General features: G+C 43.4%; 1 protein-coding gene across 1 annotated transcript in view; it reads left to right on the top strand.

Moving 5' to 3' along the window:
• Nucleotides 1-19,807, top strand: part of Panx1 (pannexin 1) — a 63,783-nt gene that overhangs the window by 8,526 nt on the left and 35,450 nt on the right. The window contains exon 2 of the mRNA XM_074080712.1: nucleotides 14,513-14,652. Within this exon, the coding sequence (XP_073936813.1) occupies nucleotides 14,513-14,652 (140 nt within the window). The remainder of the gene's footprint in view (nucleotides 1-14,512; nucleotides 14,653-19,807) is intronic.

Raw genomic sequence — 19,807 nt, 5'->3', positions numbered from 1 at the left:
ATAGTTACGAGGAATACTCATTTCTACATTTGGGGGCATCATTAAAGTTACCCACTTTTCATATTTTGTCACAGCTGTTGTTACTGTCTGTGTGGTTTTATGATGTAACAAATTTTGGATGGGTCAAATAAAGTGAATCTTTGAGAAAAATAACAGCTTCCAGATAGGTATAGCAGCTGGCGAGTGTTCTCAGGTAAAGCAGGAGCAGGATGTCCATGGACTTGGTGTGTCAGCTGGCAGGGTGGTCTTGTTTCAGGGTACAATTTGGCTGTCCAGAGGGGTTTGCAGTGTCAGCCCCAGTAGGCATGTCCCACCATCACACTATGACACTGCTGCTGTGGCAGTGGAGGGAATTTTCCAGGTTAATTTTAATTTGCCAAATACCATATGCCTGTGTGTGTGTGTGTGTGTGTGTGTGTGTGTGTAACCAACCATTCTATTGTTTAGTGTATATTCTTTCACACTTCTCTGTGTTTCTATGGAAAAAACATTATTAGCATTTTAACATAATATTTAAATGGAATATTTTGTAATCTGCTCCTTTATCTTTAGTGTGTCTTGGAAATGTTTTCATGTGAGTGCATGTAGCGATCCCTCATTCTTTTTAAAAAGGGTGTAACTTTCCATAGTGTGATTATATTTCAGCTTATGTAATTGTTCTGTTATGACACATAAATTCATACCACTTTTTTCTGTTACAAGCAGTGGTTCAGTGAACATCCTTATCTGTGCTTCTTTGTATAAAATATATTTCTCTAGAGCAGGGGTTCTCAAACTTTTTGGTCTCGGGAGTCCTATTACACTCTTCAGATTTCTTGAGAATGCTGTAAAAGCTTTTGTTTGTGGTTTGTATCTATTGCTACTATATAGAAAAGCCCGTTGCATATTAACATATGTAATGTGTATTGTTATGAAAAGTGACTTCAGAAACTTAAATGGTATTTTTGCAAATCTTCTTAATAGAAGACCTGGATTCTCCTATTTGCTTCTCATTCATTATTCTGTGATGTCCCACATCAGTAGCCTCTGGAAAACTCACTTTGTACATTCACAAGAAAATGAGAATAGAAAGAGAAGTAAAAATATGATGTTATTATAAATTAACATCACAGAACTCCTTCTGCAAAAGGGTCTCAGATTCTGAGGTTGCCAGGCTACACTTTGAGAACTATTGCTTTGGAATCCAATTTCATGGTGGAGTTAAAAGTCCAAGGGTCAAAAGGTGTGTTTGGAGACCCCTTAGAACTTAGACACTTTCAGTTTTTTAATTTGCTATTCTTAAGGTTAAAGTTGCATTTTATGGTATTGGTTTGCAGTTGCCTGTTTACAGTGTTATTTCACAAGACATATTTCTAGGCTCTACCTGCCACTCTTTGCAGTGTCTGGAGACTGTACCTTTCCTTCTGGCCATTTACCATTTGGCCTGGGGTTTTGGATTTTGGAGAGGCTGACAGGTCTCAACTTGCTATCTTTCGCTTATGAAAGCCTTCCCTACCCCTCCAAAATCCATCTTAACTCTCTTTAACTTTTTTTGTTTTTAAAGCTAAAAGGTTTCCTGTTTAGTCAACTGATAAAACTATAAACATGGTTTGCTAGTACATGTGAAAATGTCTTTTTTTAAAAGTCTTTTAAGAGTTAACATCGGCTTCTCATTTGAAGCCCTAGAATAAGGGTTCCTGAAGAAAGGCTCAGCTGTGCCTTTGGCTGGGGAACTTAATTCTCCTCTCAGATAACACCAGGTTGTTTATTTGCAAAACAGTGCACTGTCTGTTTAAATGAAATAATACATAGACAGAGGTCTGACACATGGTTGGTATTCAATAAATGTTGGCTGAACTGAACTGAGGGTAAATTAAGCTTTTACACTCTGAAGGTACTTTACTAAATTGTGAGCCCCAAGCAGATCTGAGACAGGCTTATGCTCCTCTCCAGCTTCCATGCAGATTTAGGGCCACTCAAGGGTTCTGGAGGCTTGTTGTGGTGAATCTGGGTGATGGTGACTGATTTGCCACCCTTCCTAACCCTAGTGTCCCTGGAGGGAAGAGAGCCCAGGGGCTGGTGCTTATAGCCTTCTTTTTAATAAGGCTTCATTCCTCTTCTAAAAACACTCTTAAGCCTTTGTGGTTTTGTTTTGTTTTACTTGTCCACATTCAAGCAAATAATGGAACAGCAATGATGCCTTTTTAAGAACTGAAGGAGCACTCTTAGAATATTTCTTTTTTATTATAATTTTTTATTAGGATATATACATTAAACAGGGAGTGATTTGTAGTGATAATGCTGATTAGTCTTACAGTGTACATTATTTACATTGCCCACATCGTCTCCCTCTCAGCACCCTCCCCACATATTTATTTCTTAATGGCAAGGAACAACAGCAGTGTGGCTCATGTGTGACCAGAAGGCATCTCCCTGGGACCAGTCCCACTCTGTAATATGAAGACACTAGGCTAAAATGAGTTATTAGATGCACTGCCATGCCCTTCCAGCCCAGGAGCTGTGGCTCATGCCTGCCTTACAGTATTTCTCTTTCTCATCTCTTCTCCCGTTCACTCCTGTTCTCATTCGTTGGTGCTGTGTTCATGTGGATCATCATACTGCACAGTCAGATCTGCCAGTAAAGAAGCGGACAAGAGCCCAGGGGCTTGCCACTTTTTGAGGGTAGGTAAGGGATGACTTTCTTCAGAATTCTGGCTGTGTCAGTGCCTTTCAACAAGTACTGTGATGAGGAAGCCTCACCCAGGATGCCCAGGAAGACAGCCTTCAGCCGAATAGCACATGAGTGTGTAAGAAGCCTCTTCAGAAGAAATGGGTATGCTTTAATTTTTTTTTTTTTGGAGGAACTGAAAGTAAATTATTGTCATTGGACCTATTGAGCAGAGAGTGAATGGTGTAAAGAGGTTGGAAGATGAGCAGGGGTTTGATGATGGGACCTGGATTTTAGAATTTATACAAAGAGTATTAAGAAGATTTTCACGCTATGAGCATGAGCCAGGTGTGGTGGAATACATCTGTAATCCCAGCGACTTGTGAGGCAGAGGAAGGAGGATTGTGAGTTTGAGGCTTGCCTAGGCAAATTAGTGACATCCATTCTCAAAAAGCAAATTATAAACAAAAGGGCTGGGAGTGTGGCTTAAGTGGTCTAAGCATTTGCTTAGCTTGCAGGAGACTCTGGGTTCAGTTCCCAGCACTGAAATAAAGAAATAAAGAAATGAAATGAATCTTACCTCCGATGCTTGATGGAGAATGGACCGTTATTGAGAGACTAGTTAGGGCCACCATAGCAATTTCATGCTTACCAACTTGTGTGTACTTTGAGGAACAGCTGTGTCACCTATATCTTAGAATTGGCATGGTGTATTGTATGGAGCAAATGTTTCATGGAAGTTTTTCAGGAGCTGTTGCTGGCGAGTGCTGTAGGCATGTCTAGTGCCTCTCTGTTGTCCTGAGAATGCTGGAGTTGATATGGGAAAGACCCAAGCTGGTCATACTCAGCAAGTGTGTTTTGGGCTTTGAAGCTCTGCCAGTACAGTGCATCGTAAGTAAGGCTGTGGCTGGCAGCGTTGAGCTGGGCCGGGTGTGCTGTGGTCCTGGACCCATGTAGTCTCCAGTAGTTTACTCTTGTTACCTGGCAGAGCAGGAAGCCCTGTCTGCTGAGAGCCTGTGAGCTGGCAGTCCTGGAGGGTCTGGTCAGAGTCCTGGAGGGGAACAGCTGAGGAGAGGGTGTCCTGAGAGGAAATTGTGTGGTGCCTCTGCATTTAAGCTGTCCCTCCTAATGCTGTCCCTTGTCCTTAGGACCAATATTATCAGCCTCTGTATTTTGTGTGTGAGATCCATTAGGCATGATATTTTTCACAGCAGCAATCTTTCATTTATATTTTTTCATTTTTGAAAGACCGTGTGGAATACACAGTGGTTAAGATGTGAGTTTTGGAACCAGATTGCCTGGAGTCTGATCCTGGCACACCACGCATTCAGCACCAGGCCTTGGAAAAGCTATGTGATTTCTGTATGCCCTAGCTTCCTCATCAGTAAGTGGGATCATAGTAGAATCTATCTCACAGGGTGGTGAGAACTCAGTGAATTAAACAGGTAAAGCACCGGAGCAGTCTCTGGAAGGTAGAAAGCACTCAGGGCAGGTTAACTGCAAACATGTCCCTAATCCTGTTTTGACCTTTTACAGAGGAACAGTTGCCAGCAGACAGGGGTCAGGTTGTGTGCCCAGAGGCACACAGTGTGAGCTGTAGTGCTGTTTGGTTCTATTTGCCGTTTGTTGTGTGTATGAGGGATGGTGGATTGAGTGGAGCAGGCTTGCACCCTGCTCAGAGACTGCTGACGTGCACCAGGTCTCCAGCTCTGTTGTGTGGAATCACGCTCCCTGCTCCTTGGATTCTTGCTGGGAAGGGCACCTGCACTGTAAGAGTTGCAGCCTCACCTGGGCTCAACAGTGAAGCCCAGATGATGACATCAGGAGCATGAGTGCGTGGACTACAGCACTGGAGATGCTAAAACAGTAATGTGCTCCCACTCTACCCTGCTGAGCCCTCTTGCCACTGCTCACAGAGTCAAGGCTGGAGCCCAGCATGCCCTCCCTTTGATCCCCAGCTGGGCTCTGTGTTCCAGGCATAGCAGTCTGCTCCTTGTCCTAAACAGGCTGTCAGCTTTAAATACTCAAAGTGTTAACTGTGCTGGTTCACTCTGTGATCAGAGGAATTTCAGATTCTTTGTCCCACATGGAAGAATCCATGGCAGGACACGTGGCTGTAAAGGGAGTTTATTAAAAGGGATGGAATTTACAAAAGGGAGCTTGGTGGGGGGGCAGGTAGAATCTGCTGTCAGAGAGAGAGTGCTTCTCTTTCTCAGTTACTTTAAAAGTGATTCTCATCCAATAATCAGTGAGCGGGGAGGGGCATGAGTGCTACCCGGCAAGATGACCATTGTGCCTGAGCCAAAGCATGGTTGACCTAAGATGTAATTTTTTTTTTATGAGTCCCAAACTTTCCCTAATTTTAGCCTGCCTCAAAGGTACTTACTTAGGTATGCTGTTTCTGCAGCCAGGTTTCTATCCTCTCCTCCCTTTGAGTATGTGTATCTGCTGTGGTTCACTATTTTCTACTCTTATGTGATATTTTTGTCTGTTATCATTAGTAGTTTATGTTCGTATTTGTGTCCTCCTCAACTGGACTGTAAACCCCTGTGGGGGGTGGGCAGGGGCCATGCCCTGTTTTCTTTGAATCCCTGCGTCACACATGGTAATATGTCCATAGTTGGTGCCCAGTGGTTGCTTCTGGAGATAAGATCAGTACTTGATATCTGAGTGCCTTCAGAACACACTTGCTCTATTGCCTCATCTACGAATGGGAAGAATGGAGCCCTTAGGAGCACAGAAGTCCTTGGCTATCTGCTGTGCTGTTGTCACAAAGGCTGTGAGGTAGTACATACTGTGCTCTGATGAAAAGCTTCAAAGTCCCTTTTCTTTAGTGAGGTTCCTTGAAGAAAGAGCTTTTGCCACTTGAGCATCTGCATCTGTCAGGTGATGGTCTGTTTAGACTGTGCTTGCTTCACAAAGAAGTCTCATGACTGATTGTCTACATGATGGTGACAGTTCTTGTGAGCTCTTTTCATTTTGTCAGTCACTACTCTTTGACTCAGTGCAGAGGTAGATGTTCAAGGCTTTCCACAAGAAGGGGTTTCTTTGTTTCCGGAACTACAATAGCTAGCTTTTAAGAGATGTCTTCAGGAAGAGGTGATGGGAAAGGACTCAGTGATGTTGAATGTGGTTTCAGACTCATGACCTTTTAAAATCTTAGTTCCAAGTTTTTCAAGGCCCTCTTTTTGTGATGTATTTGTTCTGGAGGTTTAGAAGATAAAAGAGATATGAAAGCAGTAAGTAAATGGGCAATTAAAATAATCATAAGTGCACTGAAGAAAATAATACAGGATTTGACAAAGGAATCCTACATCCTTGTACCGCAGTACCTGACATAGAAATGAAAAACTTGGCTACCATTTATTGACTTTTTACTGGGTGCCGTGACTGTGGCAGACACTTCCTTTAATGCTTATAGGAATTTTGTGAGGTTTTACAAATGAAAAAATTAGGTTCAGAGAGGTTAAATAACTTACTAAGAATAAAAAGAAACCCAATGTTTACCGAGTATAATGGGATCTTTTTTAAAGCAACATTCAGGAATAAGGGTCTAGTGCCTCTATTTGTAGACTTACTTAATTTCCCTGATTTCCATATTGTTTCACACAAGTTAGTCTGTGTCAGTGAAGACCAGCTGAACAATAGTTTGTTCTGACACTTGTACTTAAGGGCATCTATCAAAATTATCCACTGGCCTTAACTTGTCTATTCCTTTAATATTTTTCTTAAGCTGGCCCCTTTCCCAAAACCTCTTGCATTTTTGCACCATCTGTTTCTCATGTTCACCTTGGGTTCCTACCCAGGTTCTCTCAATACCTTCTTACAGTGCAGATCCCAAGAGCAAACACATTTCCTCTGGTGGAAGTGTGACCAGTCTGGGGTTGCTGCAAGGATTTATTTTCTGTCTCTCACATGTCACATTCCTGTTGTGACATTTTTGATGATGGTTTTTTTTGATCTGACCCTCCCCTCCATGTGTCCAGCCCCTGTCCCCACCAGGTGGGCTCCATGTCTGCAGTGCCCACCACCCAGCTGACTGTCTCTGTGACTCCACACAATGAACATTAGGTGCCTGGGCACAATCCACACACATGCCACCTCTTGGCTCTGTCGTTTTGGTGACCCTTTTTAATGAACTTGGGCTTGGAGCTCAGGTGCATGTTGCTGGAAGAATTGGTGCTGGTCCTTTCCTTGTGCCTCTTCAGCACTGGCCAGCCTTGTGCTCCACAGGGTCTAATCACCTCCACATCACCCAGCTCAGGTTTGCCTCTACTTTGTCTCCTCCCTGCCACTGGTCACTTGTGTTGGGGGAAGAGGATAGCTATACGCTTGGACTTGAATCATAGCTTGGTCAAGTGTCAGTTGACTCATTTTACCTCTTTGAGTCTCTATTTCCTCTTCTGTAAAATGGGGAAAATGTTAACTGCTGAGGTTTCTTTCATTGGATGGAATGGGAACATCAAATTTCTTTCTCATAGTAGTGGTGAGTAAATATGTCTTGTCTCTTCAGGGAGGTTATTCTGTGTTGGGATGGAGCTCATAGGTGATCAGTACTTAGGGAAGTGATGTCAATATGGTATCTGATTTTCTTACAGCATGTGAATGGTGTGTGCCACCAAATAAGAATAATGGATAAAGCAAGCTGAAGAGGAATAAGGTGTGTACATATGCAATATTTACACAGTCTCTGAGGTCTCCCCAAAGAGCTCTTATCATCTCACAGTGGAAAAGGGGCACTTTTGCTATAGAGAGACCTGGCTGATGGCCTTTTAGCCAGGTGACCACTACAGGTGACATCATGAGCCATGGTGGAAATTGTCATCAGGTGCTTCTCAAAGTCGTGGCCCTTCTGTAGGATTCCTTCCATAATGCAGAACCTGGATCAGGGAGTGGAGCAACAGACAAACACAAAGCAAGGAGCATTGCACAAAATAGAGACCGCAGTCAAGGGGCATGAATGATAGAGAAAGGCTGTGGACCGTTTGTTCCAGGATCAGGTGACTATGAGAACTAAATGCAGTGTGGTGCAGTATTGGATCCTGGTTGGAAGAAATGCAAGTTGCTGTAAAGGATAGTTTGGGAAATCAGGATCCCTAGACTGAAATCTGAAATTCAGAATGCTGTGAAGTCTCAAACTTTTTGAGTACCGACATGATGTTCAAAAAGCTCCAGATTTTGGAGCATTTCAGGTTTTCAGATTAGGGGTGCTAAACCAGTAAAGTCTATGCAGATATTCTGAAATCCAAAATACTTCGTGTCCCAAGCATTTCAAATAAGGAATATTCAACATGTATGGATAACAGATTACTCTGTGTGTGTGTGTGTGTGTGTGTGTGTGTGTGTGTGTTAAGTGATTGCATTGAGTTCTTAGAAGATCATGGTTCTGAGAGTAAAGGGTACGATTTCTGCATTTAATTCTCAAGTGGGCTAGTGTAAAAGAGAACATACGTGTTATACAGACATACTTAGAGGTTGTGTTGCTGATGACAGTGGTTGAATCTAAATGTTGAGATTATGGGATGTCATTGTAATATTGTAACTTTTCTGTAGGTCTGAAATTTTTTTAAAAAGTGTTTAATTAAAAAAAAGAGGTAAATATTGCAAAATGTCAATATCACTTTAAATATCCTGGGTGTCTATGATATTATTTTCTGTATGTCTCAGATGACAAAAATCTTTAAATAATTTCTTGCATCTTTAATATGCCACTAGGTTCTTTTTTTTGATGGAACTGGGGGTTAACTCAGGGTCTTGCATTTAAAAGGCATATACTCTACCACTTGAGCCATGCTTCCAGCTGTTTTTGATTTAGTTGTTTTTTGAATGGGGTCTCACATTTATGCCCACGCTGGCCTGAACCATGATCCTGTTTACATCACCTGGATAGCTGATATTACAGGTGCCCACAACCATACTCAGTCTATTGGTTGAAATGGGGTCCTCGAACTGTTTGTCTGGGTGGCCTTGAGCTGTGATTCTCCTGATCTCTGCCTACTGAGTAGCTGTGATTACAGGTATAAGCCACCACACCTGGCACACCATCATTCTTGATAGAATTAAATGAGCCTTGTAGGTTCCCTGGTGAGGCTCACCAACTTGGTTTCTTCTTTGGCTGCAGGACCATGTAGCCCATATCCTGGACTATGCAGTCTTATTTTTGTTCTCTCTTTGTAGTGAGAGAGTTGCTATACTGGTGGGCCCTTGTCTAATCTCTTAGACCTATGGGGGAAAACCATCCATTCTAAGATACTGAGTAGTTGATATATTTATTGCTCTGAGAAGTGGGTAGTGGGTAGGAAAGCATTTGGGATTCCTTGGAGCTCAATTGGAAGTTAAAATATGATTGTGCTCATCTTAGCAAAGGAGCTGCTATTAGCCCTGGTGCATTCTCTTTAAAAGCCAAGCTCAACTGTGGAAAAGAGATGCTGTGAACTAGTTTGGTTTGATGGGAAGGAAATCTACTTCAACTCCATTTTTTTAGTTTGGACTGCAGTGAGTACTTACATTTCTCACTGATCTTAAAGATGTGTGTGCATTGTAGTAAGTTACTGCAACAGAAAAGTGAAGGCGGAAATGACAATTTGGGACTTCTAGCAGATATTAATTTACTTGCATTTAAAGCTGAAGATGGTTGGGTTAAAGATTGCCGTCAATGTGAAAGGAGGGGAATTGGGCTCTTTTTTAGGAAGAGAAATTTTGAGGTTGGTGGAGTGGCTCAAGAATAGAGCACCTGGCTAGCAAGCACATGGCTCTGAGTTCAACTCCCAGTACTACAAAAAAAAATTGACTTACAGAAGGAGAAAATTTGAGATTATTGCAGTTTTACTGTACTTAAAGATAGTCAGTAGCTTTGAGTATTTGACAAGGAAGGATTCTTTGGGTAAATATCATTTGGTCTTACTATGTGGAGCCAAAGGCAGTTTAAACAGATTCAGACTTGTTTCACCATCGCGAGGCTTGTCTTGGGTCTTTCTGTTTTCTTTTTTTGTGAGAGTGGGGTTTGAACTTGGCTTCACACTTGCAAAGTAGACACTGTACTGCTTGAACCACATCTCCAGTCCATTTTGCTCTGGTCATTTTGGAGATAGAGTCTTGTGAACTATTTGCATGGGCTGGCCTCAAACCTTGATACTCTGGATCTCAGCTTCCTAAGTAGCTAGGATTGCAGGCATGAACCACCGGTGCCTGGCTTCATGGTCACCTTTATATGATTATTTTCAGCGAACTTCAGAGTTTATAGTAAAATAGTTTTTAGATTTCTCTGGCAACCTTAGAAAGTAGATAGCACTACTTTCATTGCTTTATGGGCTGTTTTATGATTTCCCTCAGTCCCCCTGTGTGTGTATAACTTACATTAAAGTGAATTAGAACCATTTTTTTCATAAACTGAAAACACTTTGTAGTTTAATACTATGTGGATACTAATGACTATCATAGATAAAATCATTATGATGCTCTCCGTCCTCCTTCTGTGCTTCCCAGAACAGCGATGCAATGCCAAGATTTATTTTTCTGTCCAAGAAACTCTTCTGGTTCATTTCTCCTTACTCCCTTATCTCTGACCTAGTTTTCTTCAGTAACCTGTACCTTTTGTCTTCTCTTTCTTGTGTTTGGAAATGAAGATGGAGGGCTGAGTTGATATTCCAGCTCTACCACCCACTAACCACGAGATTTCTATGCCTCACTTTCCTCATCTTTAAAATGGGGTCAGAAGTGTACAGCAAGAACTAAGACCCTTCACCACTTTTCCTGTAGTCTCCTCAGTGTGACATTAGTCCACTTAGAAGCGCTTCCATTTGAAAGTTCCCCCAGAGTTCTTCCACCTAGTTAACTACATCTATTTATGTTTTTATTTTTGTTAAACTCATGATTTTGTTGAGCTTCAGTACCTCCTCAAGAAGCCTGTTTCCTATGCTACCCACAGCACTTCAAGGCTGAAAATGCATTCCCACTCAGTGTCCTAGGAGGGAGGTGGATGTGTGGTGGTTGTGGCTTTGCCTATACCTTGCAGCTCTAGGGATGCCCTCCTAACCTGCCCAGTGTCGGTAATGTATAGGAACTAAAACAAAGCTTATTGCAAGAGCTTATTGGGGGGGCACAGCCCCTCCTGCTGCAGTTGGACAAGAACGGATATAGTCCTCATGCTTGGGTTGAGAAACCTGGGCTGGCTTGTTGCTTTTCCTGGCCTGGGCCTCCTTCACCTCGGGCTGTGTTGCTTTCTGATTCTCTACTATCTACTGCTTTAGAAGCCACTGGTACAGGCCTAGGCTGCAATAAGGACCACCTGGGCTGTCCATCAGACACAAAGTGTGGTTGTGCCCTGGGTTCCAGGCCCAGGTAACTGAAGGGTGACGGAAGACGTCTGTGGTTTAGGCCACTTACTTAGCAGATGTGACCACCTCCACATGGCCCAGTCTTCTCTACATGATCTTGTGGCTGATTTGGCCAGATGCATGTATGTAAAGCCCACAGTTTTCTCTGCACTTCATCCAATCAGGAGTGTTCTTTGTTGTGCAGGGTATAAACCTGATGCTTATGTCTTGCCTTGTGTGCATTGTGAAAAGCAGTTGTGCCTTACTAAAGTTGTTTCTGAAAACTCCGGTGTGCTCACTGAGCTGACACAGTGGTGTAAGTGTGTGGGAGTCTGGCTGGAGGGTTTCACTGGGCTCTGTTTTCTCGACTACCAAGTGGGACAATGATGATACTTGGATGTTAATGGAGACCTTAGTTATTGTAGTACTTTGAAACTTTTAAAACATGAGACAGCTGTTATTTGTTTGGTACAGGCTGATGTGGGAACTTGAGAGAGACAAGGAGTGAGTCCTGCCTGCAGAGACTTCAGATGTTACTGGAGGAGATAAGACACATGTGGGTGTTTACACAACATGGCTGAAGGTGATTTTCTATGAGTCCTTGGTGGCTTTAAAGTCCTGGGGAAGGTCAGTGGAGAGGATGCTTCACAGAGAAGATGATGTCTGAGCTTGGCTTTTTGGTGGCCTGTTGATATAACTGGTATATTGGGGCATTAACTTAATCAGGTACTGGAGAGTGAGCCCCCCCTGGCTGGGGGAGTAGCGTGAGGAAAGATGCAGGTCTGGAAACCTGTCAGACTTGGACAATTCACAGTAGTTGTTGAGTTGGATTTGTGCCCTAGGCTAGGGGATCTCAGAGCAATGTTGAGCTGAGGAAGTGTTAAAATCAGAAGAGAGTTTTAGGATGAATAATCTGTCAGCAGTTTAAATGGGTGGAATAAAGAGAGGCAGGAAAGTCTCTTTAATGGAAGACTAGTAGGAAAAGATTGAAACACGGAACCTATTTACCTCCTAGTTAATGTTTTGAAGAGTAAATGAGACAAAGGATGTGGAAGTACATTTGGAAACATGAGTCAGGATGGTTCAGTACCCAAGCTTCCCAGCCCTACAGCATTGGTTTACCACGGTGTCAGGTGCCTGTAAGTCCGCCTGACTCTTACCAAGGTGGTGGTATAGGGCTGCACAGCCCAGCTTGTGCTGGTCCTCCCACATCCTGCTGCTCTGTGGCTCTCTTTATTCTTGCTTTTCACTCTTGATTTGGCTTCTGTCCTTGCCCCATCTGCCTCTGAGTCAAGAGACTAAGTTTACATTCCTGTGCTAAGAAAAGCCTATAGTAGAGCCTGATCTATTCTTTTCCTGGATTGTCCCTTCCAGGATCTCTCCCCTTCCTTGCTACTTGGAAGAATCACCTACTAAGACCACCTCATTTGAAAAAGCCCTAATAGGAAACTCTAGTCTGGTCTTGTCACAGTAACAGGCCCAGAGAATAGTGTTGAGAGACATGGGAGGATTACTGAACTACTCTGAGCTTCAGTTTCTTTCCTCCAGGGTAAAAGGAAGAGGCTCTCTCCCTATTTGACTGTGATGCTTAAATGAGGTGATGATTGAAAGGACTTGTTGGTGTCCAGTGAACATTGGTTGCCTGCAGTGTTTTCTTTTGACCTTCTATTTCATGTCAAGGAGCTCAATATGTTGTTAGTCTCTATTTGAACAAGTATTTGGACAGATGTTCCTAAGCAGGCTACTACTTACTAAGAAATTTATCAGAAGTCATCCATTTGTTGACCAGGGACCTCCCATCTGCCTGGTGATTGGCTGTTGCTTGCATAAACCTTGGTAAGTGTTGGCACAGGAAGCATTCACAAAATCACATGGATGCAAGAGCATTGTAAAGTTAGCCCTGAGCCCTGTGTCATTCTGACTATGTGTTTATAAAGTTCAGATTTCAAGTTTAATGGGATAAGAGAGTCAGAAGGAAACTTAAACTATCTTAGTCACACCCCAACTCCCATTTATGCCACTGCTGGATGGCAAGGTGTCCCTATTATAGGACATTGTGTGGTGGCTTATGACTTTTCATGAGTGTCTCCTCCCCAAGGTCTTATTCGGAAGTCCTTTCTTGATGTCTGTGGGCATGAAAGCACTATTAAGAAACAAGAAGTACTCAGTGCCTTACCCATGTAACCTGGACCACAAAAAATCTACATTCCTGAGAATATCCTCCCTCCCCACTTCCTTCTGTTGCTTGGGAAGGTGACCCTGTGAGGCCTTTTATGTGACAGGGTCTAGGAAAGTTCAGCAAGGTATCTTCTAATTATCCCTGTCTCCAGGCACACCCCAGTCTTTAAAGCAGTACCAGAGTCAGCTCATTACTTCACCTGGAAAAATGTAACAACTTACTGAACAACTGGTGAGAACCAGGACCCATAGTAAGCGTGTCGCAACTGTTCTTTTTTTCTGTCATCACCACAAATCTATAATGTAGATGGTATCATTTCCATATTGGAGATCCAGGCTTTGGAAGGTAAGTGATTTACCAGCTATGAGTTACACAGGTATGAATGGCATAGTCAGGTTTAAATACAACTCATGTTAGAACCCAGGCACCTAGCTTTCCCCAGGCTGAGTGCGATGTAGGAGAGAGTTGCCTGTGGGGGTACCAGCATATAGTCCCTGTGCCTGTGACACACACACACACACACTCCTGTACACATTTGAGGGGGACAGGGGAGCCAGCTGGGCCAGGGGCTGTCAGGGGAGGCTCAGCACCAGTCCCTATGCCTGCTGTGAGAAGGAGGACACAGCTGTACCCTAGGCTCCAAAGTCCTGTTGGCCGATTTCCTGACGTGGCCATGTAGACCAGGAGTGTGGAGAGTCCTCCAGATCTAAGTGTGACCCATGTGACAACAGCGTTTTCAGGGTGATGCTGTCTTCAGTTTGATTTGGGTGAAGCCAAGTCCTACAGTCCCTTCTCTCCAACCCCCATCCACCCCCCATCTCCTGTTGGAGATGCAGTTCTGAGTATTTGTCTTCCAAATGTTATCTGCTTGGGCTGCAGTTTCAGCTTAGGTCTTTTTTTCCTTAGTGGATTTGGAAAATGGCTGAGTTTTGCCCTCCAGAGATCTATTAGCAGTGTTATAAGAAGACTAATTTCCTACATGGACTGTGCTTGATCCCCACCCTTCTACTAGCCCTTCCCCTAAATTAGACCAGCTGTGTCCAAGTTTACTCAGACATTTGGGCTCCAGTTCTTGTTCTGTTCCTTTTTTCCTTTGATGGTGGTTCATTTCTTTCGAGAGCTTTCCCTCCAGCTGAATCCCTAGCCTGCCCAGTGCCGGCCAGGCATACCTCTCTAGTACTGTTTTAATGTGAACTCGGGTATGTGCTCTGAGTGCTGTCCTCACTGCTGTCCCCACCTCCTGTCCTGCTGCTTCATGACTTAGGTAGATGGCACTTAAGATCAGGAGCAATGGTGAGAGAAGGGTGGGGTGAGAAGGGTCCAGGCATCTGTGTTTTCCATTCATTTGGAACAATCTGTTTTGCTTCTCAGGTACCCAAATAAGCTGTTTCTCCCCAAGTTCTTTCTCCTGGCGTCAAGCTGCCTTCGTGGATTCTTACTGCTGGGCTGCTGTGCAGCAGAAGGCTTCCTTGCAGAGTGAGTCTGGAAACCTGCCACTGTGGCTGCACAAGGTAATGGTAGATACTTTCAAATCCATCCTGTTTGCTTTATAGACATGGAAGAGGAAGCCTGGAGAGGCTGTGCCCATCCACAGCCATATAGAGGTGTGTGGCCAACCAGGGCTCTTTCTTTGATCACAAAACCTCAAAAGGAACCTCAGAGCTGACTTGGTCTGGCACCTTCACATAGCAAATAGGGAAGTAGGTGCTCTTTGGATTTTAGCTCCACAGTGTCAGGCACCTTATGTGTCTTCAGCTTTGTGTCATTGACGCCTAGCAGAATGTCTGGCCCCTAGTAGGCTCTCAATCCGCTCAGAAAGAGCAGAGCTGGGATTCAAGCACAGCTCCTTGCCCAGTGCCTTTTCCACCACACACGAGGTCTCTTAGTTGAGTTGGTTCGAGCTGCTGTGTTACTGGTGTGTCTGGAAGCCTCGTGTTGACTCGTTGGAGGTGCTGACTACAGCAGTTTTTGGACTGGATTCCTTTGCAAATACTGCACGGAAGCAGAGCTACTACGTAAGACACATCAGGGTCTAGGTTATGTATCCTACAGAGGACAGGTCTAGGAGAGGACGTACAGTGGAGCGAACATACTTAGAAACTGGGAGGAAAGGAACTAGAGCTGTACTTAGCAAGTGTGTGCAGAACATTCTCTAAGTAGTGAAATGACTGCATTAGGTCTTCTCTGGGTACCTGAAATTAGGACTCTGTTTTAGCCTATAATTAATCTCAACCACTGTTTTTTTTGTCCTTCATGAACACAAGTAAAACATTTGTGTATCTTCTGGCATTCTGATCTGCTGAGGAGAGTACAGAATCTTAGCTTCTAAAAAACCAAAGGCTAAAGTTTATTTTGAGTCTCTCTTGCTTTGATCTGCCGTGGACTCTAGGCAGCACCCTTCTTTTTAAAGAGAGCAATTTTGGCTGTCTGTGACTCGGTCTGTTTTCTTCCGTGTTTGTCTATTGCATGCAGTTTGGTATAGTCATGCCCTGCAGTGACTCCTGTTTTTATTTGTGTTAGGCTTTTCTCTTTGATTTTCAACCTTAGCATTTGGTGGGGGTCCTCATCAGCTTTGTGTCGCTTAGTAGCCAGGACAACACATTATAAGGATCTGTGGGACAAGTAGGCACAGTTCCAGAGTTTGAACAGCTTTGTAAATCTCAATGCATGCTATTGTGGGCTGGCAGAGTGGCTCAAGTGGTAGAGTACCTAGCAAGTGTGAGGCTCTGAGTTCAAACCCCAGTACAGCTCCCCCCCACTAAAAAGAAAGGATCTTAATACACACTGTAATTTAGGTCCATGTGTTACTTACAGAAATGTAAAGTTGTAACCAGTCACTGGACTGAGCATTGTAAAAGAATAAATAGCTGGATTACTTGATTTAAGAGTTGACGGGGATGTTAATGAGTGAGATTTTTTTGGAGTGAGAAGAAACTCGAAGATTTTTATACAAATGCCTTTTACACATGTAAGGGGAACTCTCAGAAATCAGGCCCAAGAATAATAGGACTAGTTGTCAACTAAATAGATTAGAACTCAGGTCGTAGACTCTCAAACCAGTGTCTCCCCAGTGGAAGAAGGGGGAATCTGGTAGCAGTGTGGGGGTAGCCATGCCTTAGGTTCCTGGTATACTGAGAGATTGCCTGGTAGTGGGAGACTAGCTTGTTTGCTTGGGCATGTGACTGAGTGTCTGAGCAGAGCTCTTGCCAGATTCATATGGCTGGGGACAGAAATTGAAGTTGGGACATGCTAGGTTGGAAAGACCCTGGTCAACACCCACAAGCTTTTGGTTGAGACCCTTAAAGGCCATTTGTTAGGAGTAAAGGGTAACCTAACATTAAACCAGCCCTCATAGGGACTACAGTTCTGATTTGAATCATTTCAGTACCAGTAGAATGAAGGAGGTCTGGCATTGCTGGTGTCTCTAGTCTACCTGCCTGCTATAAGCAAAACTGAATCCTTTCTGGAGGAAGGTGACATTGTGTAGAGCCTACATGCATGCTCTGACTTTTCATATGGCTGTTTAGCATTCACTGAGAAATACCAAGTATGTGAGAAAAATCAGAAATTGAAACAGACCCATGTGAGATCCAGATCAGGCATTCATTTTAAATAACCATTAGTAACTGGTAATAATTAAAGAATTATGATAATGTGGGGAATTTCACCAAGAGTTGGACGTTGTGAAGAATTAAAGTGACAGGAGAGTTCCTTTTAGCTGACACTGATGGAGGGTCGTCCTAATGCTAGGAAAGTAGACATGGAAGAGAACACAGAGGGAGAATAATTGGAGAGTTAGATGGGAAAGAGAGAGAGTGGTTTTCCTAGAAACCGAGGGAAGTGTTTCCAGACAGAGCAGTGTGGCTCTGTTACATGCAGTCACTGCATTTAATGAAATCACAGGAGGAAATTTGGGGAGAACTAGCAGCCAGATAGTTGTGGGTAAAAAGTGAATGAATGGGAGGTGAGGAGATGAAAATGATGGAAATAGAAAATTTCTTCAAAAAATTTTTTTTCCTTTTCAGAAAATCTCTCTTCCTGATCAGTGGAAGAGTAAGTAACAAGCTGGGTGGCAACTGGAGGGAAGGTTTGGGGTCCAGGAAGATTTGTAATATGAGAGTTTTGAGGAAATACTCACGGAATAGGAAGGTAGAGAAGAGGCTGAAGTGTACGGCCATACCACACTGAACGCACCCGGTCTCGTCTCATCTTGGAAGCTAAGCAGGGTCGGGCCTGGTTAGTACTTGGATGGGAGAAGAGGCTGAAGATAACTGGGCCCAACAAGCACAAAGACACTTGCCTTTGGGTATGGGGGGTGGTGCGGGACATAGCACTTTACTATGAAAGAAGCTTGTCCTGCTGGGAAGCAGTGGGGTCTTGACTGGCTGGAAGGGAAGCTGGGTTATATAGGACCTATGAAAGCTTAACAGGTGTATAGGCTAAATACTGAGACACTGGGAACCATTGCAGGTTCCTAAGCAGGTGAACTTGGTGGTTCCAAGAGTTAGTCCTCAGAAGTGGTGTGCAGGAGAGAGGAGAAACAGGGAGAAAGCCACTAGCTAGGCACAGAGGGATGGTTCTGATCAGGGAATGCAGGGATATTTCTGAGAAGGCAAAGAGCAAACAAAAAACAATACTTGATGTCTCATTGCTTATTAGAAGGTTGCACTAAAGGATCAGCAAAGGGAACATCAAGTGCTTAGGCTAGGGAACAGCAAATGTCCCTCCCTGTGGAGGGCCAATGTCTTGACATTGCAGGTCATATAGTCACTGTTGTAGCGACTCAACTCCACTATGATAGAGACTATGTACAGGAACTGGTTGTGACCAGACTTGGCTTTTTGGCAGCACTTTGTAACCCTTGGGTAGCATGGTAGCAGTGGTAGAAAGTGGATAGATTCTAGTTGTTTGAGATGGTGGAACCAACAAGATGTGCTAATTGGACATGAGAGGTTGAGGGAAAGATTGGAGTCAAGGACACAACCAAGTTTTCAGGCACTAGGTAAAGTTAAGGCTATTAAAATACTACTTTGATGAAGCCTGGTGAAAGAGAAGGTTTTGGAAGAAAACCACGTAGCTCTGCTTGGTCATGTTAAGTTAGAGATGCTCCCATGGCTCAGAGGACATGCCAAGTAGGTAGTAGGGTATGGTGTCTGGAGATGACAGTGTGGGTTGGAGCAGTCTGGCAGGAGATAGATAGTATGGAAAGCTGTGGGACTGGAGGGGTCTACTAGGGAATGAGTGTAGACGGGGCAAGATCTGAGGCAGTCTTTAACATGGAGAGTTGATGGAGTGGGAGGAGTTGGCAGAGAAGACAAGAGAGTTGGGGGGGTGAGGAAAACAAGAAGGGTATGCTGAGTGAATAAAGGGCAGGTATTCTGTAAAGCAGCCTGTGTTGATATGATAATGTGCCAAATGCTGTCGAGAAGGTGAGGAAGGAGAAGGCTGAGACTTAGAAGAGTGTTACGTTTGGAGGGTGTCATGAATTGAAGTGTGTCTCCTAAAATATATTTATTGATGTCTTAATCCCCTGAGCCCTAGAATGTGACCTTATTTGGAAATGGAGTTGTTACAGATGTGCTGTGTTAAGATGAAGCCATCCTGGAGTAGGGTGGGTCTTGATCCTCTTACAAAGAAGAAAACTGGACATAGACATGCTCAAAGTGAAGACAATGAATGTGAAGACACTCATGGAGAGGATGGCCATGGGTATTGGAGACATGCTGCCAAAGCCATGGAGCACTGGAAGAGTTAAGGAAGGACTCTTCTCAGAGACTTTGGACTTCCAATCTCTGGAACTGTGAGAGAAGAGATTTCTGCTGTTTTAAATCATTCACTTTGTGGGATTGGTTGTGACAGCCCTAGAAAACTAATACAGGTGTTTAGAAATCAAGATTTAGCCTAATTGGAAAAGTAAACCTATGCCAGATGTGAACATCAGTGTGGCTCTCTTAGCCAGGCCAGAGTTGGTAATCACAGCTCCTTTATTTCTACTTTGGTCTTTTTCAGTTTTCTCTTCTTTTGTAACATAACATAACATACATATCATAAAATTTGCTTTCTTAATCATTTTTAGGTACACAATTTTGTGGCATTAAGTTTTACAACCATCACTCCTATCCATCTCTTGAGCTCTTTCCTCTTCCCAAATTGAGACTCTTTACCCATCAAACAAGCTCCTAGCAACCATGATTCTACTTTGTGTCTTAAAGAATAATATGTCTACTGTAGATACCTCATATAAGTATTTATACATTTGTTTTTTGGGTCTGACTTCTTTTAGCATAATATTTTCGAGGCCCATCTATGTTATAGCATATATAATCTTAATTCCTTCTTATGGCTGAATAATATCCCATTGTAAGTTTATACCACGTTTTGCTTATCCATTCATTCATCAGTAGACCCTAGAATTGCTTACCCATCTTGGCTATTATGAATACTGCTGCTGTGAACATTTGTCTTAGTCCTTACTTTCAGTTCTTCTGGGCATATACTCAGAAGTTAAAGTGTTGGATTTTTTTTTTTTTTTTTGAGTTTAGAAAGGCTTTCCCTTTGGCTTTCTTTTGGCTTAGCAGACTCATCTCGCCTAAGCTCCTCATTTCAGAGGTGACCCTGAGGGCTAGAGTAGTTAATGCCTTGGTGGGAAAACACACAGCCTCCTTC

The sequence above is a fragment of the Castor canadensis genome, chromosome 1 (assembly GCF_047511655.1).
Source record: "Castor canadensis chromosome 1, mCasCan1.hap1v2, whole genome shotgun sequence".
Lineage (NCBI taxonomy): Eukaryota > Metazoa > Chordata > Mammalia > Rodentia > Castoridae > Castor > Castor canadensis.
This window is presented reverse-complemented; position numbering and strand designations above follow the sequence as displayed.